The sequence below is a fragment of the Lactuca sativa genome, chromosome 9 (genome assembly GCF_002870075.4).
Source record: "Lactuca sativa cultivar Salinas chromosome 9, Lsat_Salinas_v11, whole genome shotgun sequence".
NCBI lineage: Eukaryota > Viridiplantae > Streptophyta > Magnoliopsida > Asterales > Asteraceae > Lactuca > Lactuca sativa.
In genome coordinates, this window is record NC_056631.2 from 59,322,854 (window position 1) to 59,345,809 (window position 22,956).

The 22,956-nt window shown below is 34.6% G+C and overlaps 4 protein-coding genes across 4 annotated transcripts; 3 read left to right on the plus strand and 1 right to left on the minus strand.

The window, feature by feature from the left end:
• The first annotated feature begins 4,507 nt into the window (after positions 1-4,507).
• On the plus strand, positions 4,508-9,099 carry LOC111913504 (uncharacterized). Its single transcript, XM_023909242.3, has 14 exons — positions 4,508-4,844; positions 6,253-6,364; positions 6,452-6,564; positions 6,650-6,772; positions 7,030-7,202; positions 7,294-7,369; positions 7,469-7,555; positions 7,669-7,749; positions 7,845-7,877; positions 8,053-8,106; positions 8,386-8,427; positions 8,516-8,594; positions 8,710-8,780; positions 8,877-9,099. Exons 1-14 carry the CDS (start codon positions 4,659-4,661, stop codon positions 8,961-8,963), a joined length of 1,317 nt encoding a protein of 438 aa, XP_023765010.1. The 5' UTR covers positions 4,508-4,658; the 3' UTR covers positions 8,964-9,099.
• Positions 9,100-9,639: 540 nt separating this feature from the next.
• Positions 9,640-10,744, plus strand: LOC111913585 (zinc finger A20 and AN1 domain-containing stress-associated protein 4). Its single transcript, XM_023909338.3, has 2 exons — positions 9,640-9,815; positions 9,901-10,744. Exon 2 carries the CDS (start codon positions 10,009-10,011, stop codon positions 10,528-10,530), a length of 522 nt encoding a protein of 173 aa, XP_023765106.1. The 5' UTR covers positions 9,640-9,815; positions 9,901-10,008; the 3' UTR covers positions 10,531-10,744.
• Positions 10,745-12,473: 1,729 nt separating this feature from the next.
• Positions 12,474-14,333, plus strand: LOC128128418 (uncharacterized). The gene is made up of 2 exons (XM_052767324.1): positions 12,474-12,644; positions 12,722-14,333. The coding sequence occupies exon 2, from the start codon at positions 12,800-12,802 to the stop codon at positions 13,370-13,372; it is 573 nt and encodes a 190-aa protein (XP_052623284.1). The 5' UTR covers positions 12,474-12,644; positions 12,722-12,799; the 3' UTR covers positions 13,373-14,333.
• Positions 14,334-20,745: 6,412 nt separating this feature from the next.
• On the minus strand, positions 20,746-21,660 carry LOC128128967 (uncharacterized). The gene is made up of 3 exons (XM_052767699.1): positions 21,514-21,660; positions 21,260-21,439; positions 20,746-21,159 (listed from the first exon to the last, which is right to left on the minus strand). Exons 2-3 carry the CDS (start codon positions 21,410-21,412, stop codon positions 20,746-20,748), a joined length of 567 nt encoding a protein of 188 aa, XP_052623659.1. The 5' UTR covers positions 21,413-21,439; positions 21,514-21,660.
• Positions 21,661-22,956: the final 1,296 nt, after the last annotated feature.

Here is a 22,956-nt window from a genome sequence, read left to right on the forward strand (position 1 = left end):
CCAGTACGTGCGGCATAAGGGGTCGCGCACCCCGTTTCTATGAGGACGTCGGGTACGCCAAGCGTACATGTTTGGTACGCGCAGTGTAACCCGGAGAGTTAACTTTTATTGACGTTTAGGGTTTGGTCAACTTTAGGGTCTTTGAGCCATGAGAGGGGTAAAATGATCTTTTACCCTTCTGAGAGTAGTAAGAGAAGGAATAGTCTATGTAACGCCCGTAGATCCGGGCTAGTCAACTTAGAAATAATAGGGGTCGAAAACGAATTTTGAAAAAAGATTATTTAGAATAAATAATCTTAACCAGGTCTTATAATATGTCTCAAGGGTTCCGTACATATAAAGAACGCCGAAATCCGAGTTATAATGAAGAAGTTATGGCCCATCGAAGTTTTATGGCAAAACCGGCACGGCACCGGGAGACGTAAATAGTGAATTTTTGATAAAGGACTTTTTAGCCTTATCGATCCAAATAAAAGTTGTAGTATATATTAAACCGAGAACATACAAAAAAAGAACGCCCAAATCTGACTTCGTATGAGGAAGTTATAATTTTCTAAGATTTGGCATAGTAGTGCACGACCCAAAACTCGAATTTTAGTTCGATCAGTTTTTCGCCTACGCGACCTAAATGAGAATTGAAGATCTCATTAATAGGCACTCAACGGTAAAAATACAGACGAAAATAGAGTCTGTATGTAGAAGTTATGAATTTTACGCGGATATTTAACAGTATAATCTCCTCGTACTGTTAAATTTAAGATCGGTCAAGAATTAGCCGACGGAGTCAAAATGAAAGTTGTAGATCTTATTTTTACCTACGCGTGGATATAAAGAACGTCAAAAACGGATGTCGTATGTGAAAATTACGGATTTTAGAAGTCGGAAGTGTGTTGTGCGAAAATGGGTGATGTGGCACAATCTTGGTCATTGCTTTCTCCCCAAGTCTTGCCACTAGATGGTGACATGTGGCACCAAGTTCAACCATTTTCACCCTATAAATAGAACCTCTCCCACCCTCATTTTCTTCACACATTTCTCATTCTTTCTTCTTTTTACTCTCTCTCCAGAACCTCTCTCTAGCCCCGAAACCCCCTGAAAAGCCTAGGGAACCTCCCTAGCATGAGGCGGAAGCCCTGGAGTGCTCGACGGCTCCGAGAGGAAGAGCTTTTCGGCTCGGGAATGCTGCTCCAAGAAAAGCCCGATTTTCTATAAAACTCGCTGTAAGTGAGCTACGCCTATTCTATTTTTAATATATCATTTATTTAATTATAGTAACGTTATTAGGAACTTATAATAAGTACTTGGGCTATTATTATGGGTTATATAAGTATTGTTTAACGCTTATATAATAGTAATAATAGCTAGACTATTAATTAGTCTCGACAAATAATAGACTAAACTCTAGTGGTAATAATACTAGGTTTCGTCGAAGGAAATTATTTTTAAGAAGCGAAGCTGTCTGAGTTCAGAATCACCACATTTTCAAGTGAGTGCATAGTCCCTTTCATGAACATTATTTTAATACAAGTATCGATTGAAGTATTAAATATATGTTTATGTGCGAATTATTTGATGTTGTCTGAGATACTTGTTAATAAACATACCTGATTATATATGCTGATTTAGGATAAAGAGTAAACCTAAATTAATTATGAGGAATATTGGGTAGTGTTTTCTTACGAGTACGAGTGAATTATACTCAAAGAATAAAACCTTAGTATATGTCATTAATCCAGGAGCATGGATTAGACATAATCATTGTCCCTAGTCCGAGAGTATGGATTAGGCATAATCATTCATCATTAATCCGAGAGTATGGATTAGTCATTCGTCCCTAGTCCGAGAGTATGGATTAGGTAAAGTCGTTCATTTCTGATCTGGGAGTATGGATTAGGTAAAACGGCTAATCTTAGGTCCGAGAGTATGAATAGTCTCGTTGTGAGGATCGACGGGGTGGGATAAGAGTTGTTTATATATATGGTGAAATTGTATATTTTGTGAGTTTTAAACTATATATATGGTATAACATTGTGGGATTGAAATCCCTATGTACTCACCAGGTTTCCCAACCTGACCCACTCAGTTTATTTATATCACAGGTGTTGATATGAAGTCACATTACACTGAGAGATTAAGGAGATATAAATCACTAGTGATAATGAATGTAAGTTATGTTTATGCTTATGTTTCTGTATTGACGATGACATCCCAAATGTTTAAAAATGAATAAAAATACTTTTCTTCGGAAGTGCTTTGATAACGTATTTATCATGTTTTAATGGGAACAAATTCCGCAACATTTTTATTAAAAGAGGTACTCTGATTTTTATAAAGCATAAACAAAATCGGTCTTTTCTGGCCATGAAAATGGGGATGTCACAGTCTAGCCTTGAGAGATGTATTGATTTAGAGTGTTTATTTCATATGATTAGGCGGAGGCTAGATCCGATTTTATAGAGTTCGAGATTTACCAAGTTACCTGAGGTGAGTCTTCTCACTATACTTTACCTAGAGTGGTAATTAGAGTTATGTGACAGAGTATTTTGCATGATGTGATTTCTATGTGATTTATGCTATGTATGTTACAAAGTTTTCAGAGTTAGGACCGGAAGGTCCACAGAGTTAGGGCCAGAGGGCCCAGAGAGTTATGAGACTGGAGGGTCCCACTGAGACATATTGACCAGAGGGTCAAACAAAGTTATAGCCTCGAGTGGCTAATATGTGTTGTGTGTGGTATTTTGGGGAACTCACTAAGCATTTATGCTTACAGTGTTGTATTATGTGTTTCAGGTACCAGTGAGGATCGCGGGAAGGCATCGGCTTGATCAGTACACACATGAGGAGCTTTTATATTTTATGATCTTGGGATGTGACGTTATGAACTGATTATGTGATACAATGATATTTTATAACAATTATTAATGAAAGTGTGTTTTTAAAACGTGAAAAATTATTTGAAATTTTGGGTGTTACACAAAACTAATGCTTTTAGTCTCAAGACTTATTATTTTAGCCCAAAAACTCATTCCTTTAGGCCCAAAACTTTATCCCTCAAAGCTCAAGACCTTATCTCGAAACTGGATGTTATAAATATGTTGGACATGACACGCTAGACATAATACAATGATCGAGGTAACGACAAAGAGCAAAACACATACATACATACACACACACTAAACACTCGATGACTAACCTACTTTGAGAAAATCAATAAACAACCATGAGATGTCTTATAACATTGTCATCAATTATCTTAATAACATCATTTATCACGAAAGGTTGGTAATATAAATTGATATCCATATCGTTAATGCATGTCGGTATCCACCAAACTAACAAAATCATAATAATTTATATTTGCAGTAAAATATATAATATACTCTCTTTACTTTTAGGATATATATTGCATAACATCATTGATTTTCAGTCATGTTCCCCAACTATGCTAGAGACCAATGTTTTAAAAACCGGTTTTTTAGTTGAACCGGTTTGGTGACAGGTTTCCGGTTCAACCGGTTCGATCGTCGGGTGAATCAGTTTATATATTTTCATGTTTTCTCTATTTTCCTACACATATGTACATATATAAATTATGAATTTGATATTTACAAGTTCAAATATTAAAAATACATATAAAATAAGTCGTAGTTGAATCTAAATATATTAAAATAACACATAGCCATAAGTATTAGTGTTTTATATCAATCCATATATGTCGAAAAGAAAATAAAATATAATACTGAAACGAAATATAGTTTTAGATGAATACAAAACACATCAAAAAACTTTATAACATTTATCATATGTTTTTATTTAGAGAAAACTAAATAAATTTGAAAAAAAATCACCAAAGTTTATTATGTAAATGATTCTTTTTCATGTCTTTTTATTCGATTTAACCGGTTTAACCAGGTTTTTCTAAAAAGCAGCCGGTTCAAAAATCAATATAAAACCAGTGATAGTTGAACTGCCACCTCCTTGGTTCTCGGTCACCAGTTTGACCGATCAGTTTAAACTGGTTTTTAAAACATTGATAGAGACCCCTAAATATATCACTTAATGAATTCATTTTGTTTTTTCTTAAGGTTTTTGAAGTTTTGTGGAAAATGTATTTCAAGATATTGAATGTATGTGGTAGACCATGGAGACAATGCTTATGAAATTTCAAACATATATGATATAAAAACCATCCGAAAAAGAAATTTTTGAAGTATGTGATATATTTTTCGTTGATAACAGAAACATCTTGTCAACATAAAAAAACTTCCAAAACGAAGGAACTTAGTTCGGTACATTTTGTACAAAAATGCTTGCCCGAAATACGTTTTGTAGTTCAAAACTATTAAAGTTTCAAACTTGATGGTTGTTTAGTCGATTTATGAAGAAAAAATGATTAGTTTCTTATAACTATTTAAGTGAAGGGGTCAATTTTTTTAGTGAATATTCCTTTTTTTAAAATTATTTTTAAAAAAACTTTTAAAAAGTATGGTATTAATCGTATCAGTTAGGTTAGGAGGCCCCGATCATGCCAAAATCTGTCCATCAACATTACTCATTTCCATACGCAAACAGACGAATACTACCGATCATTTCTACAAACACCTAACCTGCTACAAATATCAAAGCAAGAACTCGAATTAAGAAACACCGGAAGAAGAATGACGAGGTGGTGGGATAGTGCTCGGGACTTAAGACCACTGGTACACTTGCTGCTTCCACTCTGTTTTCACTGGGTTGCGGAGGAGATGACTGTTTCTGTGCTCGTTGATGTCACCACCGAAGCTCTTTGTCCCGGCGAAAACACCTGCTCTGAAGCTATTTACCTCAACGGCCTTCAACAAACTGTACGTACACACCCTCTCCTTTGATCATCAATTCATCATATTATAATATGCTCACTTGGGGTTTTTGCCTTCTTTTCTCTGTTTTTATTGCTGTTTTTATCAAATAATTAGTCTTTAACTGATAATACTAGTGTTCATATATTCATAATTTTATCCTTCTTTTTTCTGAGTGCTTTAACTTTTAATTGCGTTAATGTCAACGTATGTTGATTATGCTTAGCGTAGTAGGTGACTTCTGAATAGAAAAAGAAGCATGACTTGTTTAGGATAAAGATGATATAAAGAATTTGTATCACTTCTAAAGCTGAAAGTGACTGTGTTTGATCTCAAAAGTAATTTCCATTCTTTATATTTGAGTAAAATTATATAATAATCTAGTGGGCCATGAAGGGTAAATGACACATGGAATCTGACACTACTTGGTCTTGTTCTTTTTGTCTATTTGCAATTTTGTTCCTTTCTTTCATTTTCCTTTTCAAATGACAGAAAAATTATAATCTTGATATTTTTAAACTTACCCTTTTCTTCAAGATTGGATAAAAAGTAGAAAATTTGTGAAATAACAAAAAAGGAGGGCAATCACCAAGAATTAGGATTTTTCGAAAAATGACCACGACTTCCGCAGAGAGGGCCTCTGCGGAAGTCCTTTAGCTCTGAGGAACAAGAAAACTTTCTAAGAAAATGACGTGACGAAAAAAAAAAAACTATAAAATCTTAATTTCGTAGAGGGTGCATCGTTCCACAAAGGTGACCTCTATGGATCTGTTCTTCAGAGAGTACCACCTCAGAGGAATTGTTATTCGTTAAAACATTGCTTAATAACGATCTTGTATTTATTTTCTTCTAAATCTAATGAGGTATCAACATTTAGCACATATCATGGATTCAAAATACAAACCATAAAACTACGTTTCTAAGTCTATTTATTCGATGATTTATAAGAAAACAAAAACCAGAATTGTTATTAGGCCATGTTTTAGCAAAAACAATTCCTCTGATAAGTACGTTTGAAGAACAGATCTGCAGCAAGCATCTTGTGGAACGATGCACCCTCTGCGGAATTAAAATTTTATATTTTTTTTTTGTCTTTTTCTTTGTCATGTCATTTCTTCAAAGAGTTTTCTTGTTCCTCATAGCTAAAGGACTTACGACTTTCGCAGAGGCCCTCCCTATGAAAGCCGTGGTCATTTTTCAAAAACTCATAATTCTTGGTCATTTTCTTCAAACAACTCTTCCTTTTTGATCATTTCACAAATTTTCTCTAAAAGGTAAGGGTTTGTTTATGTGCCTCTTACTGGGATCCGGTAAAATGGTGGGTTGATTCAATCAAACTTTGACTCAATCAACAACTATCAAAGTATTAAACGTCCCTTAACTTTTTTTTCTTCTTCCAATTTTATACTTTTAGATTGTAGGAATATTCAAGATGGTCATGCTTCCAATTCTTGGTCAACTTTCAGACGAACATGGACGCAAACCATTACTCCTCATTACAGTATCTACAACTATAGTTCCCTTTAGTAAGTCTTCTTTAATCATTTCTCATTTATATAGCCTTGAACTCTAATTAGCACTCACAATTGTCATTTTACTTAATTATCCGTCAGCCCTACTTGCCATCAATGAGTCAAGATCATTTGTGTATGCTTATTATGTTCTTCGAACAATTTCATACATTATTAGTCAAGGAAGTATTTTCTGCATTGCCGTTGCTTATGTGGTAAGACATCTCATTCATATATTACTACTTATTAAGTATGTGCAAGAAAATTAAAAGAATTAATATTATTTGTCAATTTTTATAGGCAGATATTGTTGATAATAGAAAGAGGGTAGCTGTTTTTAGTTGGATTACCGGTCTATTTTCTACATCGCATGTTGTAGGAAACCTCCTCGCACGCTTTCTTCCTGAGGAGTACATTTTTCAGGTAGGATCGTAACATTGTATGGAAAAAACAGATGCTAGCAGTAAAGCTGAAAGTGAAGAAATGATAAAAGTCCGATGTAAATATTGTATGAAAAGCAAAACAGAAACAAAAAAAGCTAAAAGTTAAAAAAGGACAAAAGTTTATTATATAAAACTAGGACCTTGTACTACTCGACTACCCTGATTTTATTGTAGTGGAATACACGATTGAATCATAAACTCGTTAAAGTTTTTGTGATTAGATTTGTTTTTATTCAGGTTTCGATAGCGCTTTTGATCTTTTGTCCGGTTTATATGGCAATCTTTTTGGTAGAGACGGTTAAGTCAACTCCAAAGGTTGACCAACATTCGTCTTATTTGAGTAAAGCACTCACAGTTGTTCAAGAACGTTATAAAACAATGAAATACGCTGTAAATATTGTATTCAACACGTATGATTTCAAAATTTATCATTTATTTTCCTTCTTTTTTGTCCTTTCCATTATGGTGAAAAATCACTCACTTGAGCACTTTCGGTTTCAGTCCAACATTGAGGGGTATTTCCGTCGTTTCCTTCTTCTATGAACTGGGAATGTCTGGCATCAGCACTGTGTTACTGGTATATTCTATATCTGTGAATTCACATTTCTTTTCTTTGTAACAAGAATCAATAAATTTCAATATATAATCATTTTTTAAAATTTTTTAATCTTGGCAGTATTATTTGAAAGCAGCATTTGGTTTTGACAAAAATCAACTTTCAGAAATCTTGAGCATGGTTGGTGTAGGTTCGATTGTTTCTCAGGTTTGTTCTTGTACCCTTTTATAAAATTAAAATTCTTGAAAGTTTCTATTGGTTTTATGTTGTAATCACTGAATTTTGATTAAATTACCATTTTGTCCTTTTCTTTTATCTAGTTGGTGGTGCTTCCTCTTGCTAATCCGTTGGTTGGAGAGAAAGTAATATTGTGCACAGGTTTACTAGCATCGATAGCTTATGTATGTTCGCTTTATTTTTAACATGATTTTGACAAAAAAATTGCAAAATCCAATATCTAATAATTATTACTTTATTAATTTTGTGTTATTTGCAGGCATTGCTTTATGGCTTCGCATGGGCTCCTTGGGTAATGACCATAACCCAAAATTAGTAAAGAAATACGTGATTTCTTTAGAGATCAAGATTTCTAATATTTTGTGAATTATGAACTTATATGACAGTTAAAAGCAAATGCTGACTTTTTTAAAATAGAATTAGTATTATTAATAAAATAAAGTAATTAATAGCAAGTTATTTTACAGGTGCCTTACCTTAGCGCGTCATTTGGAGTCATCTTTATCCTAGTCAAACCATCTGTAAGATGATAAAACATTGTACTGTATTTGACATGTCTGAGCTGGATCGAGACAAAAGGTGCAACATTTTGGATCACTTATAAAAGGTGGAACAAGATGGGACATGGACCTGATCTTTGTGAAAAGACATAAACGTCCTCCTTATCTCATCAATGAAAATCGGACCAAAAAGATGTTTTTTTTTTTCCAGTAGTGTCTAGTCCAGTCCAGTTTAGTTTAGTCATGTCAATGTCAAGTGACTAGTTAAATATGAAATGATGATTGATCTTTTTAACACAGACCTATGCGGTTATATCAAAAGGATCAAGATCAAGAGATCAGGTTTTGTAAAAGTTTAATTTTGCTTTTACTACATTATTATCTTTCATCTTGTGGGTCCCACTCCCAACTACATTTAATTCGATCTCAGGGAAAAGCCCAGACTTTTATTGCTGGAGTGCAATCGATCGCAAGTCTGTTGTCACCATTAGCAATGACTCCATTAACAAGTGAGCTCCGATCTCTGTATTATCGATTTCATATTAAAATAATTAAAAAAATCATTTTAACTAATTTTTTACTCTAATTTGAATGTCAACTTTAATTTTGGTGTTTAATTTGCAGCATGGTTCTTGTCCACCAATGCCCCTTTTGACTGTAAAGGCTTTAGCATAATTTGTGCCTCTTTATGCATGGTAAGCCTACTCAACCACCACCACCACCGCCACCTGCCGCCTACAACCACCATGAACTTCCCTTTTTTTCTGATGGGATTTGTTAAACTTTTTCAGGTGATCTCCTTGTGTTTTGCATGCTCGTTGAAACTGGAATCACCACCGGATGACGTTGATAATTTGGAAGCACCACTGGTGTCGTAACCTTGTATAGTAATAGACCACATGGAAATTATTGTACACGTCTCATAGAAAAAATAATGGCTTTTAAAAGTTTTTATATCTGGTTATTATTGGATTCTTGATAATTAAGAAATAATGGCCACGTTAGTTTCTCGAATGATGTTTGTTATATTAAATAATAAATTTTACTTTAAAGATTGGTTATAATCAATTATGTCACAGGAATATTTAGAATGATTAAAATGTTTCTAACCAATTATATAAATAAATCATAAAAAAGTATCTTTAAAGAAGAAAAAGTAAGAGACTTCTTCGGCCGCCGTTAGTTGACGCTTAACGTGTAGGAGACCGCCGTTTGATTTTGTAGTCTACGGACCACCGGCCGACACAGAGGACAAATGTTGGTATTCTTATATTATAATAATAATAATAACAATAATAATAATAATAATAATGTTTTTCAATTAAGGGAAAAGAACATTGATTTGACGAAACGTATACGTTGTTCCAAACAGAAAACGTAATATAGTGATAAAAATTAAAACTATTTATAAAAATATATATACAATAATATATTTGATAAAACGAGTGACGTTGGATTTTCTTTAATAAAATTTTAATTTAATAGGGAGTGTTTTAATGTATGAAATTTAAATGATAACCACGTAATCCCAAACATCACCACCACCGTTTATTCCAATTTTCATTTGTCCTCTCATTTTAGACATTTTCACAAACACTTGGCCCTCATCTCCCTTTCCCCTGCTGCTATATTTCTTCCCCCACCCTTTCTCCTCCCCACCTCCTCTGTGTGGTCCTCTTCCTCCCTCATACCCATCTGGGTTTTCAAAGTTTCTCTGATTGCATCTTCTCGTAAGTCTCCAAATCTTGTTTGTTTGTTTTTTTTTTATCCTTCTGTATCGTTGCGGATCTGTTTGATTGGTTTTGTTTCCCACAGCTTTTGCAATTTCGTGTATTTGAGCGATTGATTTGGGTGTCAATCGATCGCTCACGACACCTTTTGGCTGAAGACGAATCTGTCGAGAAAGTTTGAAGAAGAACGAAAATGGCTGAGGAACAGGAATGGCACGAAGCAAGCAATCACGTCCTCTGCGCGAATAACTGCGGCTTTTTTGGTAGCCCTACGACGCTCAACCTCTGTTCTAAGTGCTACAAAGATCATCGCCTGAAAGAACAACATATGTCGAATGCCAAACTCGCCGTCGAAAAAAGCCTCACCCCGCCGCAAGCCCCACAACAACCTCCACCACCACTGGAAACATCTTCTTCCTCTGGCACATCAGTATCTCTTTCCGTCACTACAGATCTAGAATCGGGTGCTGTGCCTCCGCCTCCGGTGGCGGTTGAGGTTGTTCCGATTCCGAAACCGCAGCAGCGGAACCGATGCGGGTCATGCAACCGGCGCGTGGGGCTAACGGGGTTCACGTGCAAGTGTGGGACTACTTTCTGCGGGACCCACCGATATCCGGAGCTCCACGCCTGCAGTTTTGATTTCAAGACAATTGGGAAAGAAGCCATCTCAAAGGCGAATCCAGTGATCAAGGCTGCAAAACTCAACAAGATTTGAAAAGATTTAAGCCGTTGGATGGTTGTGCTTGTTGATCTTACGGTTGATATTGGAGGTACAGGGTATGGGAGATGGTCAAGGTCCTGTGGGGGGTGTTTGGTTTGATTTATTGTTTCTTGTTTGGTTTATTGGGTCAATTTTAGTTTTTTTCTATGTTTGTAAAAAGATTAAAAACTTGGAAATGAAATTATGGTCCACTAATTTTTAGGTTAAATGTATTTTAGTTATTTACATCACAAATTTAATTAAAAATTTACCTTCTCAATAAAGTACATAAATAATTAAGAGAAAATGACAAAAATAGTCATTTACACTAATTGCATTACAAAAACAGCCAAAAAAAAATCGAAATTACAAAAATAGCCACTAATTTCGCAGATGAAAAGGTCCCATCTGCGAAATGGCTTTAGGTGCTTGTATTTTCGCAGATGAGAAGTTATTTTTTTTTTAATATTTTTTCTGTATATATAGGGGTAATTTCGCAGATGGAATAGGTCCATCTGCGAAATCCTCTCACTCTATCTGCGAAATGGTGTTTTTTTTTTGTATTATTATTATTATTTTTTTTTAAGTTTGACTATGAAATGAATTGGTTTGACTACGAAATCATGTTGCAATATAAAAAGTTTTGTAGAAAAAATATCATTTTGGTTGTTATTTGTTTAGGAACTCTCTCTACAATTTGCTCAAAAAATGATTGAATATTTGGTTTGTCTTGTAACCGGTGGGAGATGGCAAGTTAATGGAACTAATCTGGAATACATATGTCCACAGGGAGGTATTTCCGAACTTGCTTTGATATTTTCTGAGTATATTAGTTATAGTGATTTTGTATCTTTGGTAAGAAGCAAAATTGGTTTGTTAGACAAATATAGAATTAGTCTTCGTTTCCACCATCCAGAATTAAATTATTATATAGCTATAGTTGAAGACATGGATGTTAGAATGTTGATAAACGTAATCAAATGTAGTGGAGGAAGGGCTGTGAAAGTGTTTGTGGTGGTTGATGAAGTTGAGGAGGTTAATGGGGGTGGTGAAATTGGAAACTAGCTTGTTGGTAATTTATGCAGTTATAAAGGGAGCAACGATCCGAGGTACTTTCAATACTCCTAGTGTACCTCAGTTTCACAGTGTTGCTGAAAATGTTGATGTTAGTTATTCACTTATTTACTATGTGGATCCCGAGAATTACAAGTCTGTTGGTGATGATGATGTTGGTACATATCTTAATCATGTGGGTGGTCGTTGTGATGATGTTGCCGAACAAGAAGTTAAACTTATGAATAGGCGTGTGATAGATAAAACTAAAAAGAAAAAAAATTCAAGTCAAAAAAATGAAAAAAAATCATGTTTACGGGCATTATGTTGATGTTGGTGATGTATGTTTAGATATAACCGAGCTACAAAGCAATTCCGATAGAGATGAGTTGGGTGATGAAGTTAAAGCTAAGTTTCCCGATAACCTTTTTCACGGTTTGCCCCCTGTACCAGCATGACCATTTGATATTAATGAAGATATCCCAACACAGATGGTAGACATGAATCTTCAAAAGATTCAATGTGAGAGTATATTTAAGAACAAAGAACTTTTAAAGCGGTGTATTGGTAAAAAATGTCTTCGAGAAGGTTTCCAGACGAGGACAAGTAGATCCACCAAATCAAGGTATGAAGCTGTGTGTGTTTCGAAAAATTGTTCTTGGTTACTAAGAGCAAAAGCAATTAAAAATTCTGATGGACTTTTCCAAGTGAATAAATTTGTTGATGTACACACATGCTCTTCAAAATTGTTGCAACCTAATCATCGACAAGCAAACAAATATGTTTTGGGTGAATATGTTGCTGATGTTTTGGCTGAAGACTATAGTAGAGTTTATCAGGGAAAAGAAATTGTTAATGATATGAATGCTCAATTGAATATCAATATCTCATACCATCAGGCATGACGTGCGAAGCAATATGTATTGTTGTCGTTAAGGGGTACGAAAGAGGATTCTTTTACCAAACTTCCGGCGTATTGTCACAACTTGGCCAAACATAATCCGGGTACTGTCACACATATTAAAACAGATGCTGATGATCGCTTTGAGTTTTTGTACGTCGCACTCGGTTGCTCGGTTAGTATTATCATATCCTAATTTAATTTTTTAATATTTATTTTGGTGTATTTGAATAGATATACAATGTATTGTAGGTACGAGCTTTTGTCAATTTTTGTAAGTCGACCCTAGTAGTAGATGGAGCTCACCTAAAGGGCGAGTTCAAAGGTACCATGCTACTTGCAGTTACTAAGGACGGACAAAACCAAATATTACCGGTTGCATATGGTATATGCAAAAATGAGTGTACCGATTCTTGGACATGGTTTTTTCAAAAACTACATGATTGCATAGGAAATATGCAGGAGCTTACAATTATATCTGATAGGTCTCCATCTATAGCAACATCCGTTGCCAACATTTTTCCTCACGCTCATCATGGAATATGTGGTGTCCATTTGTATTTCAACATAGTATCTAGATTCGGCAAGAGTAAGACGGTTAAAGGAATTTTTTGGGAGGCGTGTAGGGCGTACACAGTTGATGCTTTTGATGCTGTCATGGATGTTATGAAAAAGACAAAAGAACTAGTATGGGAGTACTTAAAAAGTATAAATCCAGAAACCTGGTCAAGGGCACATTTTAAAGGGAACCGATACAATCTTATGTCGTCCAACAGTGCGGAGTCTATAAATGCATTATCTAGACACGCACGTAAGGTGCCAATACTTATGTTGATTGATTTTTTCCGTGCTACAATGCAACAATGGTGGTTTCAAAGACGTAACTTTGCAGGTATTAAGTAAATTTGTAATATTAATGTTTTATTAGTTTTGATGTTATTGATCTTAACTTCTTCATTTTGGCTGTTTTTTTAGCGGAAGCAACAACAACACTTACCCCTTGGGCGGATGAAGTTGTAAAAGAAAACAAGAAAACTTTTACCAAATGGGATGTTCGCATGATCTCAAATACAAAATGCGAGGTCAAAAAGGGGGCACAAAATGTGATTGTTGATTTTCAACATATGACATGTACATGTAGGCATTGGCAACTTGATGGGATACCTTGTGGTCATGTCATAAGATGTTTAACAGTGAACAATTACCAAGACTACTCGAGGTTTGCATTAAATGCTTACCTTACCGAAACACTGAGGAAAACATATGAGGAATCAATAAACCCTCTGTCGAAGCCATCCGAATGGGAGATCCCCGATTATTTGATGATTGTTAAGCCACCTATAATGGATAAACGTCAGCCAGGCAGGCCAAGAAACACAGACCGCATTCCATCCCAAGGCGAGGGTCCAATTATAAAAGAGTGTTCTACATGTGGTCAACTAGGACACACGAGAAATAATTGTACTGGAAGGGCGTCCGGTAGCAGAGCAGGTCACATAATTTCTACTGCAGAAATGGCATATAATATTGGTGGTTCAGCGAGTTGCTCACAAACCTATAATGCTGATTTTGATATAAAACAACCTTGAAATTAAGAGTAATGACGAGTTGTTAGCTTATTATGTATTGTAATATTTTTATTAACTCTTACAAGACATTGCTATGCTTTCATATTTTAGTTAAGTTTGTTGATTATAACAATGAATGAAGCCTTTATATTATAAAATATAGTTTGCAGATTTATTTTAACAGTTACAACATGTTATTTAAAAAAACAACAAACGATCCTTTGGCAACCTAATCTGTTTCATGATAATATTACAACAACTTTGTAACTAATTTTTAAACTCAGGGAACTGCAACGAGTACTTCTCTTTCTCCATTGTTATATAGTCATCCCTAATTCTCATTTTGTCTTCGAAACGATCCTTTTTTACCATAATGTGTATCAACTGCTCATCCTTCTCAGCAAGCCGTTTTTCAGTCGTTTTGATTGCCTTCTTACTCTTTTTTATCCAATCTTTATGCTCTTTGATTTTGTTTTTATTGAGGTCAATCTATTCTTGAGCTTGTTTGCATTCCGAATCTATATCATTAGCAAGTTGAGTGAGAAGTCGGGATGACTCTTTGTCCTCTTCTTGTTGTGCTTCAGCCTTCTTTAATTCTTCAAAATTTTCATGTGACATATATGGCCCAGCTAAAGAGGGTGTAAAAAAAGGGTCTACCGAATCACAGTAGTAACAATCTACTTCGTTGCATGAGCAAATTTCGAATTTGTGTGAGGAACTCATAATAAAGTCGATATTGTATTAAACTGGAGCAATAAGTGGTATTTATACATACTAGACAGTAATGAGAAGTCCAACTTTGAAATGACTAGACAGTAATGACAAGTCACTGTAGTAACCTGCACATCCCAGTGGGACCCTTAAGTGACAAGAGATAAATGACAGTTTGACATGACAAAACACTGCATAAAGCTGAAAATCGTAGTCCAAATATAACCATTTCATAGTCAAAGTATTAATTCATAGTCTATTTATTTATATAAATAGATGTTTAAGATCTATAAACCAAACACCCAAATCACCTAAACGAAACGAATTCCCATTATTAGAAATGTCGTCGAATGCAGCAAGTTCTTCGAATGAAGTACCTGGTTCCAATTCTGAAAGGCCATGGACGACAAACGAGGTGTTAGTTCTAACATGATGCTAGCTAAGTGTTAAGGATGGTGAATCGTTACTTGCTCCCCCGCATTGCCTAATTGGTGATGAATGGAGTCGCATCACATCTTTGTTTAACCATGAGATGGGAGAAGGACAAAAAAGAGAAAAATCATATGTTGTTACTAACTGGACGGATGTAAAGGAAGAAGTGACATGGTTCAATCGAGCATGTAGTTATGCGAAACGTAACAATGTTCGTTATCGTGACGAAGAAGAGTTCTTGGAAGTTGTTACAGAGTTTTACATCTGTGAGCATGACGACAGAGACTTCGAATATGAGGAAGTTTGGAAGGTTGTTAGAGATAAACAGTATTTCAAGTAGACCGCTCTAATTTGTGTTAAGAATAACCCATGGACTTGTGTTTTACGTTAATGCTTTGTTCGTATTATGTCGTTGTTTTTCATGTAATTGTTGTGATGTTTTTAATGGTTCATGGAATCCTTGTTACTAATGTATTCTAATATATTGTGATAACTAATGCAATGACCATTTATTAACTCAAGTTAATCATACGAGTTGCTCACATAATAAACTAAAATATATTTTAAACAAATGAAATACATATGAAATACATACGAAATACATGAAAATAACCTAGTACTCACATAATAAACTAAAATAGATTTTAAACAAACGAAATACATACGAAATACATAAGAAATACATGAAAATAACCTAGTACATGAAAATAACCTAGTACTCAAATAATAAACTAAAATAGATTTTAAACAAACGGGATATATTTCAAAATATTCCAAGGGGCTTCAAACTGGAATTCCAACCCGTTACTTAATAACTTGTATTCCTCCTTAGCAGCTTCCAAGATGACATCCTCAGTAGCATTTAAACGGGTGTCGTCAATTTTGATATAAAGATCGTTGAATAATAGAACTTCGGTTTTCATTTCATACCATCTTGCTAAGATGTCTAGTTCGTCATGATCGTTTCTTGTAGCCATTCGGTTTTCAGCATTGAAAATATTGGTTAAACGGCTCCAAAACATTGGATCGTTCAACTTGCTTGTCTCGTACACATGAATATAAGCATGTGTAAGAACCAAGAACTCTTCATTGCTCCATGATATAGAACTCATTTTGATTGAAACAAAGAGAGTAGAATCTAAAAAACAATATTTGAACAACTTTATTGGTTAATTTAATAAAGTATTGCATGTAACTTAAGGTCAATTTATAGTAGTTTCTACACAAAATCGCAGTCCAATCTTCTAATATGTCTGCAATTCATAGTCAAAATTAACTGACGATTGCAGTGTACTATACTTATAACACAACAGATCACTGTTCGAGTTGACAATTCATCCCCGGTTGAATGACAACACAATACATTGCTGCTTGAGTTGACAAGTCATTGCACCAGGAAAGTAAGGAGTCGTTATAAATAGATTTCAATATCCGTTGTAATTGTATTGTATTACTTCCCTCCTTGCAATTATGGACTCACCACATATATGGAGGAACGCAGAGGAGGTCGCTTTGATTCAAGCTTGGATTACAACTGTAGAGGTGGATTTTCCACCGGGTCCCCCACAAGTTCGTGCTGGATCATTTTGGTCTCGTGTCTGTAATTTGTTTCACCATTTAATGAACCGCACTCAATATCGAAGAAGAAGAGATGTCAAAGCGAAGTTTCTGGATATGAAAATGAAGGTGAAACAATTTCAACGTATTTATAACGAGTTGGATAACGAACATGCAAATACGGATGAAGACATTCTACGGCAGGTGGCTTTGGAACTATACCGTTTTGAATATGATGGTAGCGAGTTTACCCACTTAGATGCATGGAATCTTTTAAAGAATGTCCCTTATTTTTAATATGCATGTTGGTTAAGTTAATTGTTTTTCGTTATTTAAGTTACTTGTTGTTGTATGTGTCTAGTCGTTACTATTTAATAAACGTCCATTTCTTTTAATATATGTTGTTTCGTCAATAGCCAATATATAGAACGCAATAAAATATAAATGGGGTACATAAATAACTAATACATAATACGACATAAAATATAAACTGGGTACATGGATAACTAATACATAACACAACACTAAAATAAAAACGGGGTACATAAAAAACTAATACATAATACTACATAAAACATAAAGGTGCTACATGAATAACTACTGCATTGAAGGAGGTAACAGGACCACCGTTTCATTTGGTATTTCCCAATGCACATGTGATGGTATAGTATTCACCAACTCATATCCATATGCAAGTCGATACACATAATTAGTGAACTTGTAATCAACCATTCTCTGAATGGACTCAGATGTACGAGTTCTTAGATATGTTATAGCGTGGCCACATGGTATACCGCTTTTTTGCCATTTACCACAACTACATACCCTTCGTTCAACTTGTACGTTGCTGGTGGCATAAGTTGTTGGATTAGTGTCTAAGTCCATAACTATTTTGGTATGTACTTGACCCGATGGTGCATGGTCCTTTTGGGTTGCCTTCACCAAAGCAACTTGATTGGAGAAATAAATAGAGAGAGAGAGGTTATTATGATTTATTAATATGTTATAAGAATAATATATTAAAGGAGAAATCATATTTGTTTAATTAATATTGGTCAATAATTAATTAAGAATTAATTTTGTGATCAAGTGTAATTAATTAAACTAGAGGGGCTGAATTGTAATTATGTGATAGTTACAAAATAAGGTAAGGATTATCTTATATATATGGTGAACGAATTTGAGGTGTAAATCCCTTAGAATTTGACTAGGATAAGGATTTCTAGGACTTATCTTATGGTTGCTTGGTGGATAAGCAACTAGATAAGGATAAGGACTAAAACCCTAATCTTTACACCTATATAAACCCCCTAAGGCATAGGAATTCGTCCAACCCTTCCCAAGAGGTCCTAAGGACGAATTCTAACCTCACTCCTCTCTCTTTATACCTTCTCCACTTGCTTATGGTGTTTGTAAGCCATTAGAGGAGTGACACTTGTGACTCTCAGCCTTCCAAGGTCAATTCAAGGAGGAATTGGATTGTTATTGCTATATAACAATCAAGGTATGTTCTTAAACCTAATTACATGTGAATTCTGATTTCCATATGCTAGAATTAGGGTTTATAGTCTTGGATTCAAAGCATGTACAATAGAGAAACCTAGATCCAAGCATTAGGGTTTGTATGAGCACATAGGATGTCTTATGACCAAAACCCATCATAAGTGTCATCGACTTCAAATGTATCCCCATACAAACGTCTTGCATTACAATTATAAGACTTGTTGAGACTTTTTTGAACCTTACTCTCAACGTAAGGGGTCAACCCACCAGACAACCTCCCTGTAAAATTTGATATTTTAATAAAAATAGTAGCACAATAAAAAAACTAAATATAACAATCTCCCTTACCAGCCAGTTTGGCCCGTTCAACATATTTTGATTGTATCGACGTGGTGGTTAACTCAATTATCGTTGTTATAGGAAACTCACGTGAGGATATAATTTGCAAAATTTCAGGGACGTCAATCGATTTAACATTGTAACGTATTTTTGGGAAAAATGCTCTTGTCCATTTTGAAATCGGTATATCGTCAAGCCAGTAAATTGGACTCATAAGCAATGTGCAGAAAGGTGGTTTCCTACATGTACTTTGCAACCTTTCCAAACACAAGTAAAAATCATCAACGCTATATGCATTGCATGACTTCCAAAACAACGATTTGACTTCCGTATTGTTATGTCCGACAGACTCATGTATCTTTCGAGCTATATCTTTAGGACAATATCCATGATAGGAATCCGGGTAGGCACTCTGAACACCAAAGTCTATGTTATCACACAGGTTGCTTATGAAACCAACCTCTATGTCCTCACCTAAACAATCTCTTAACCTCATCATGAACCATCTCCATGATTCTTCACACTGTAAGGTTCCCAAACCAATTGCTAAGAGTAGTGGTTCATGATTTCCATCTAAAGCCACTGCGAAGTACATTGTTGTCAGAAAGCTCCCAAGAAGGGGTAAATAACCCACATATATCAGCGGTATCATGCACCTAAGGAAGGTACGAATCTACATAAAAACGAACACATATTAGTGATAAGTAAAAACTAATCGAGATACATTACCATGAAATATTATATAACTCAATAAAAGAAGTATGTTATACCACGCAACCTAAAGCCACAAAACAGAATTGAAAGCGGTTGGTATCGGTTTTCTTAATGGCTGTGAAGGTATTAGGATTTGTTCTTTGAAGGTTATGCAAGAAAATTGGTAGTTGAGAAAAGGTTCTTTCGCTGTAATTACTCATTTTCAATACCGATGATAGTGCTCTACAATCATCACACAAATGCAATTATAAATAGAAAATATTGTATCTCTACTGATCAAAATTCATAGTTTAACCTTTTAAATTCATAGTTCAACTTTTTGAATTCATAGTCAAACCAGTTCATTTCATAGTCAAATTTCACTGACCGACATGACAATACTACAGAATGTACTTGTCTGCATTTCATAGTTCAACTTTTTGAATTCATAGTCAAACCAGTTCATTTCATAGTCAAATTTCACTGACCGACATGACAATACTACAGAATGTACTTGTCTGCATTTCATAATTCAACTTTTTGAATTCATAGTCAAACCAGTTCATTTCATAGTCAAATTTCACTGACCGACATGACAATACTACAGAATGTACTTGTCTGCATTTCATAGTTCAACTTTTTGAATTCATAGTCAAACCAGTTCATTTCATAGTCAAATTTCACTGACCGACATGACAATACTACAGAATGTACTTGTCTGCATTTCATAGTTCAACTTTTTGAATTCATAGTCAAACCAGTTCATTTCATAGTCAAAAAGAATTGTCTGTAATATGATTTATTCTATAAATGGGTGTCACTCATTATGAAAAATTTAACTGAGAAAGTAACTCCGATTTAAAAGAAAAAGAAGGCTAATGGCATACTGCAATTGCGGAGGAGAACGTATCGTTAGGATTTCGGGTACAGCTAAAAACCCAGGAAGATTGTTTTACGCTTGCCCATATTTGGTATCATGTTGTTAACGACATTCAAATTTAAACCCTCGTGTTTACATCACAAAAATTTATTTTCTTACTGTGAATATTAAATTTAACAGGGACCAAAATGCGGGTTTATCAGTTGGGTTGATGAAGAGAAGGACCAATCTTCTATGGTAATAGCTAAAGTAGCTAACTCTAATAAGCTCTTTCAATCAGAAAATAAGAAGTTAAAGATAGCGTTGGTTTGTAGTTGGGTGTTGTTCTTGGCAGTTCTTGTTTACAAGTTGTAAGCTTTTCAATATTGTTTTTATGGTTTTGAAGTTGTTAGGTCAATAAATTGTTGTATTTGTAACGTTAAAACAAATGTTGTAGTCGTTCTTATGTTGTATGTATTGATAAGTAATTAGTAGGTCATTAATTTGTTGTAATTGTCGTAACGTTATATTTTTTGTCATCCGTTGAGTAAATTGTAAAAATAAACTAATAATGAAATCCAACATTAATTTATATATACATTTATATAATCCAATTACATAGGACCAAGACTAGACCCCCAAATAATTTTTGTCATCCGTAGACGGAACTCTAAAGCTGCGTTCTTTGGGTCAATAAGAACACATATTGGTTGACCTGAAACCAATTGCTCCATAAACATACAAAGAAAAACACCGCAATCTCCCAAATGACTACTTTGTTGGGGAACATTTTCTTCATAAATGAATTGCATATTCAATGGAATCCTTGGGATGTTCCTCCGGGCCCAATACTTAATCTTGTCCAAATAATTTGCCACCCGACGTACAAATTTGGAAAAGATTCCTTCATATTTGAATTTTTCATAAGCCCCTCTACCAAGACTGTCATAAATATGCACTTCCATTGACGCTAATCGTAGTTCCCCAAATAGCCAATGATTAGGGGATGAATGAATCGGCAATAAGACCTGTATAAGGATTAGAAAATAAAATTATGTTTATTTACATCACAATACAAAAACATAACAAAAAAACGATATTATTTTCAATATAAACTATTAAGTTTACCGTATCAACATTCCACCAAGCAACCATGAAGTTGGGGTACGTAGCAATACCAGCCATAAACGCCCTCCAGTCCTGTCCTTCTTCCAAAGCATGAGAAACAAAAAAATTTGGAGGCATTATTGTATGTTGGTCGCTCTCAAACCGTCTCTCCATCAATAGTCGGTACCAAATGGTTATATGCTGCACACATGATAGTTTTGTTATTGACTAAAAAACAATTAACTTTTAAAATAATTAATTAACAATTAATTTACCGCTGACTCCAACCATCCGTCGTGTGTATGCCCAAACAATGAGCTCCAAAAATCTCTATCTAACACGAAATTAAACAAACGATGTTGGACATCATATGAATGCAATACATAATTTTGGATGACATCCTCACCGCCTGCTACGTAAGGTTGCAGGCGCAACATGGAGAAGTCATGAGCAACACCAAAAACTGGAGGAGGAACGGGGTTTGTTGATTTGATATCAACCTTCTTTTTTGTTCTTCTTTTTTGCTTCGGTGTCGTGTGCAACTAAAAACAATATTCAAATGTTTAAATCTATAAACATAAAATCATCAGTTTATAAATAAAACGAATACCTCGGTGTAAGGAGGGAACAAATATTGTGATGGTTTTCGACTCCTCGGTTTATCGGGTGTAACTTCTTTGTCGTCATCATCATCAAAATAATATGCAATTCCCGTTATTATTAGTTCGTCTTCGTCCGGCACATCATCATCAAATTTGTTCCCCGCATTGTCATTCCTCTCCTCCCACTCCTACATTAAAAATAATACTTTATACTTAATAACGAAATACACATAATTTAATAAGCAATAATATCTAAATAAACAAAATATTTATATTAATGTAACTATAAGAACCTCTTTAACTTCACTATAATTATTTACATCAAACACATCATCATCAAATTTGTTCCCCGCATACTCATTCTTCTCCTCCAACACCTACATTAAAAATATAATTAATAACGAAAAACACTTTATTAAAAAGTAATTATTAAAATTGTAAAGGTAACATCTATAACAACCTTGTCGTCTTGAATATCACCAAAAACATTTTCAGTTGTATTTTTTTATTCATTACTTCATCTTGCACAACCTATATTTTCAAATATAAAATATGAACACATGTATTCATATATGTTAATAAAATTTAATAAATAATGTAGCGTGTAACTAACCTGTTCATCATAATTTCTTTGTGACACTGTCGGATCATCAAAAATAATGTCGTTCCAAAATTGTTCATTATTCACTTCTTCAACAAAAACCTCTGTAGGTTGTCGGTTCATAAACACATGCTGCTCCAGTGCATGTAGCCGTTTCAACACCTCGTCTAGCTTGTGTTTCCCACTGCCCCGACCTCTACCATGAGAGCGACTACTGGACGACATACTAGACGAAGATTCGTCTTGTCTCCTAAAATGGTCCCGTACTGGGGATGGAACTGCTTTCTCTTCACCATATACATACTCTTGAAATGACATATAATAAGAAGACGTCATCTCACCATCACCCGGTAACATGTTTTGTCTTGGTGGTAGCCCCTCCTAAAAAATTAAACATATTAAAAATGCATATAAAAGTATAATAATCAAGTTTATTAATAATAAACGAAATATTTTTAAACCTGCATCTTTGACCAAATCATGTTCACGTCAACCCATTTCAATTTTTTTTGTTC

Coding starts and splice junctions, on each gene's coding strand:
- LOC111913504 (XM_023909242.3), top strand. CDS start 4,659: ATGACGAGGTGGTGGGATAGTGCTCGGGACTTAAGACCACTGGTACAC. Junction 7,203..7,293: donor GTAAATATTGTATTCAACAC/GTATGATTTCAA, acceptor TTTCGGTTTCAG/TCCAACATTGAGGGGTATTT. Junction 7,750..7,844: donor TACTAGCATCGATAGCTTAT/GTATGTTCGCTT, acceptor TGTTATTTGCAG/GCATTGCTTTATGGCTTCGC.
- LOC111913585 (XM_023909338.3), top strand. CDS start 10,009: ATGGCTGAGGAACAGGAATGGCACGAAGCAAGCAATCACGTCCTCTGC.
- LOC128128418 (XM_052767324.1), top strand. CDS start 12,800: ATGCTACTTGCAGTTACTAAGGACGGACAAAACCAAATATTACCGGTT.
- LOC128128967 (XM_052767699.1), bottom strand. CDS start 21,412: ATGGAGAGACGGTTTGAGAGCGACCAACATACAATAATGCCTCCAAAT. Junction 21,160..21,259: donor CTTGGTGGAATGTTGATACG/GTAAACTTAATA, acceptor ATCCTTATACAG/GTCTTATTGCCGATTCATTC.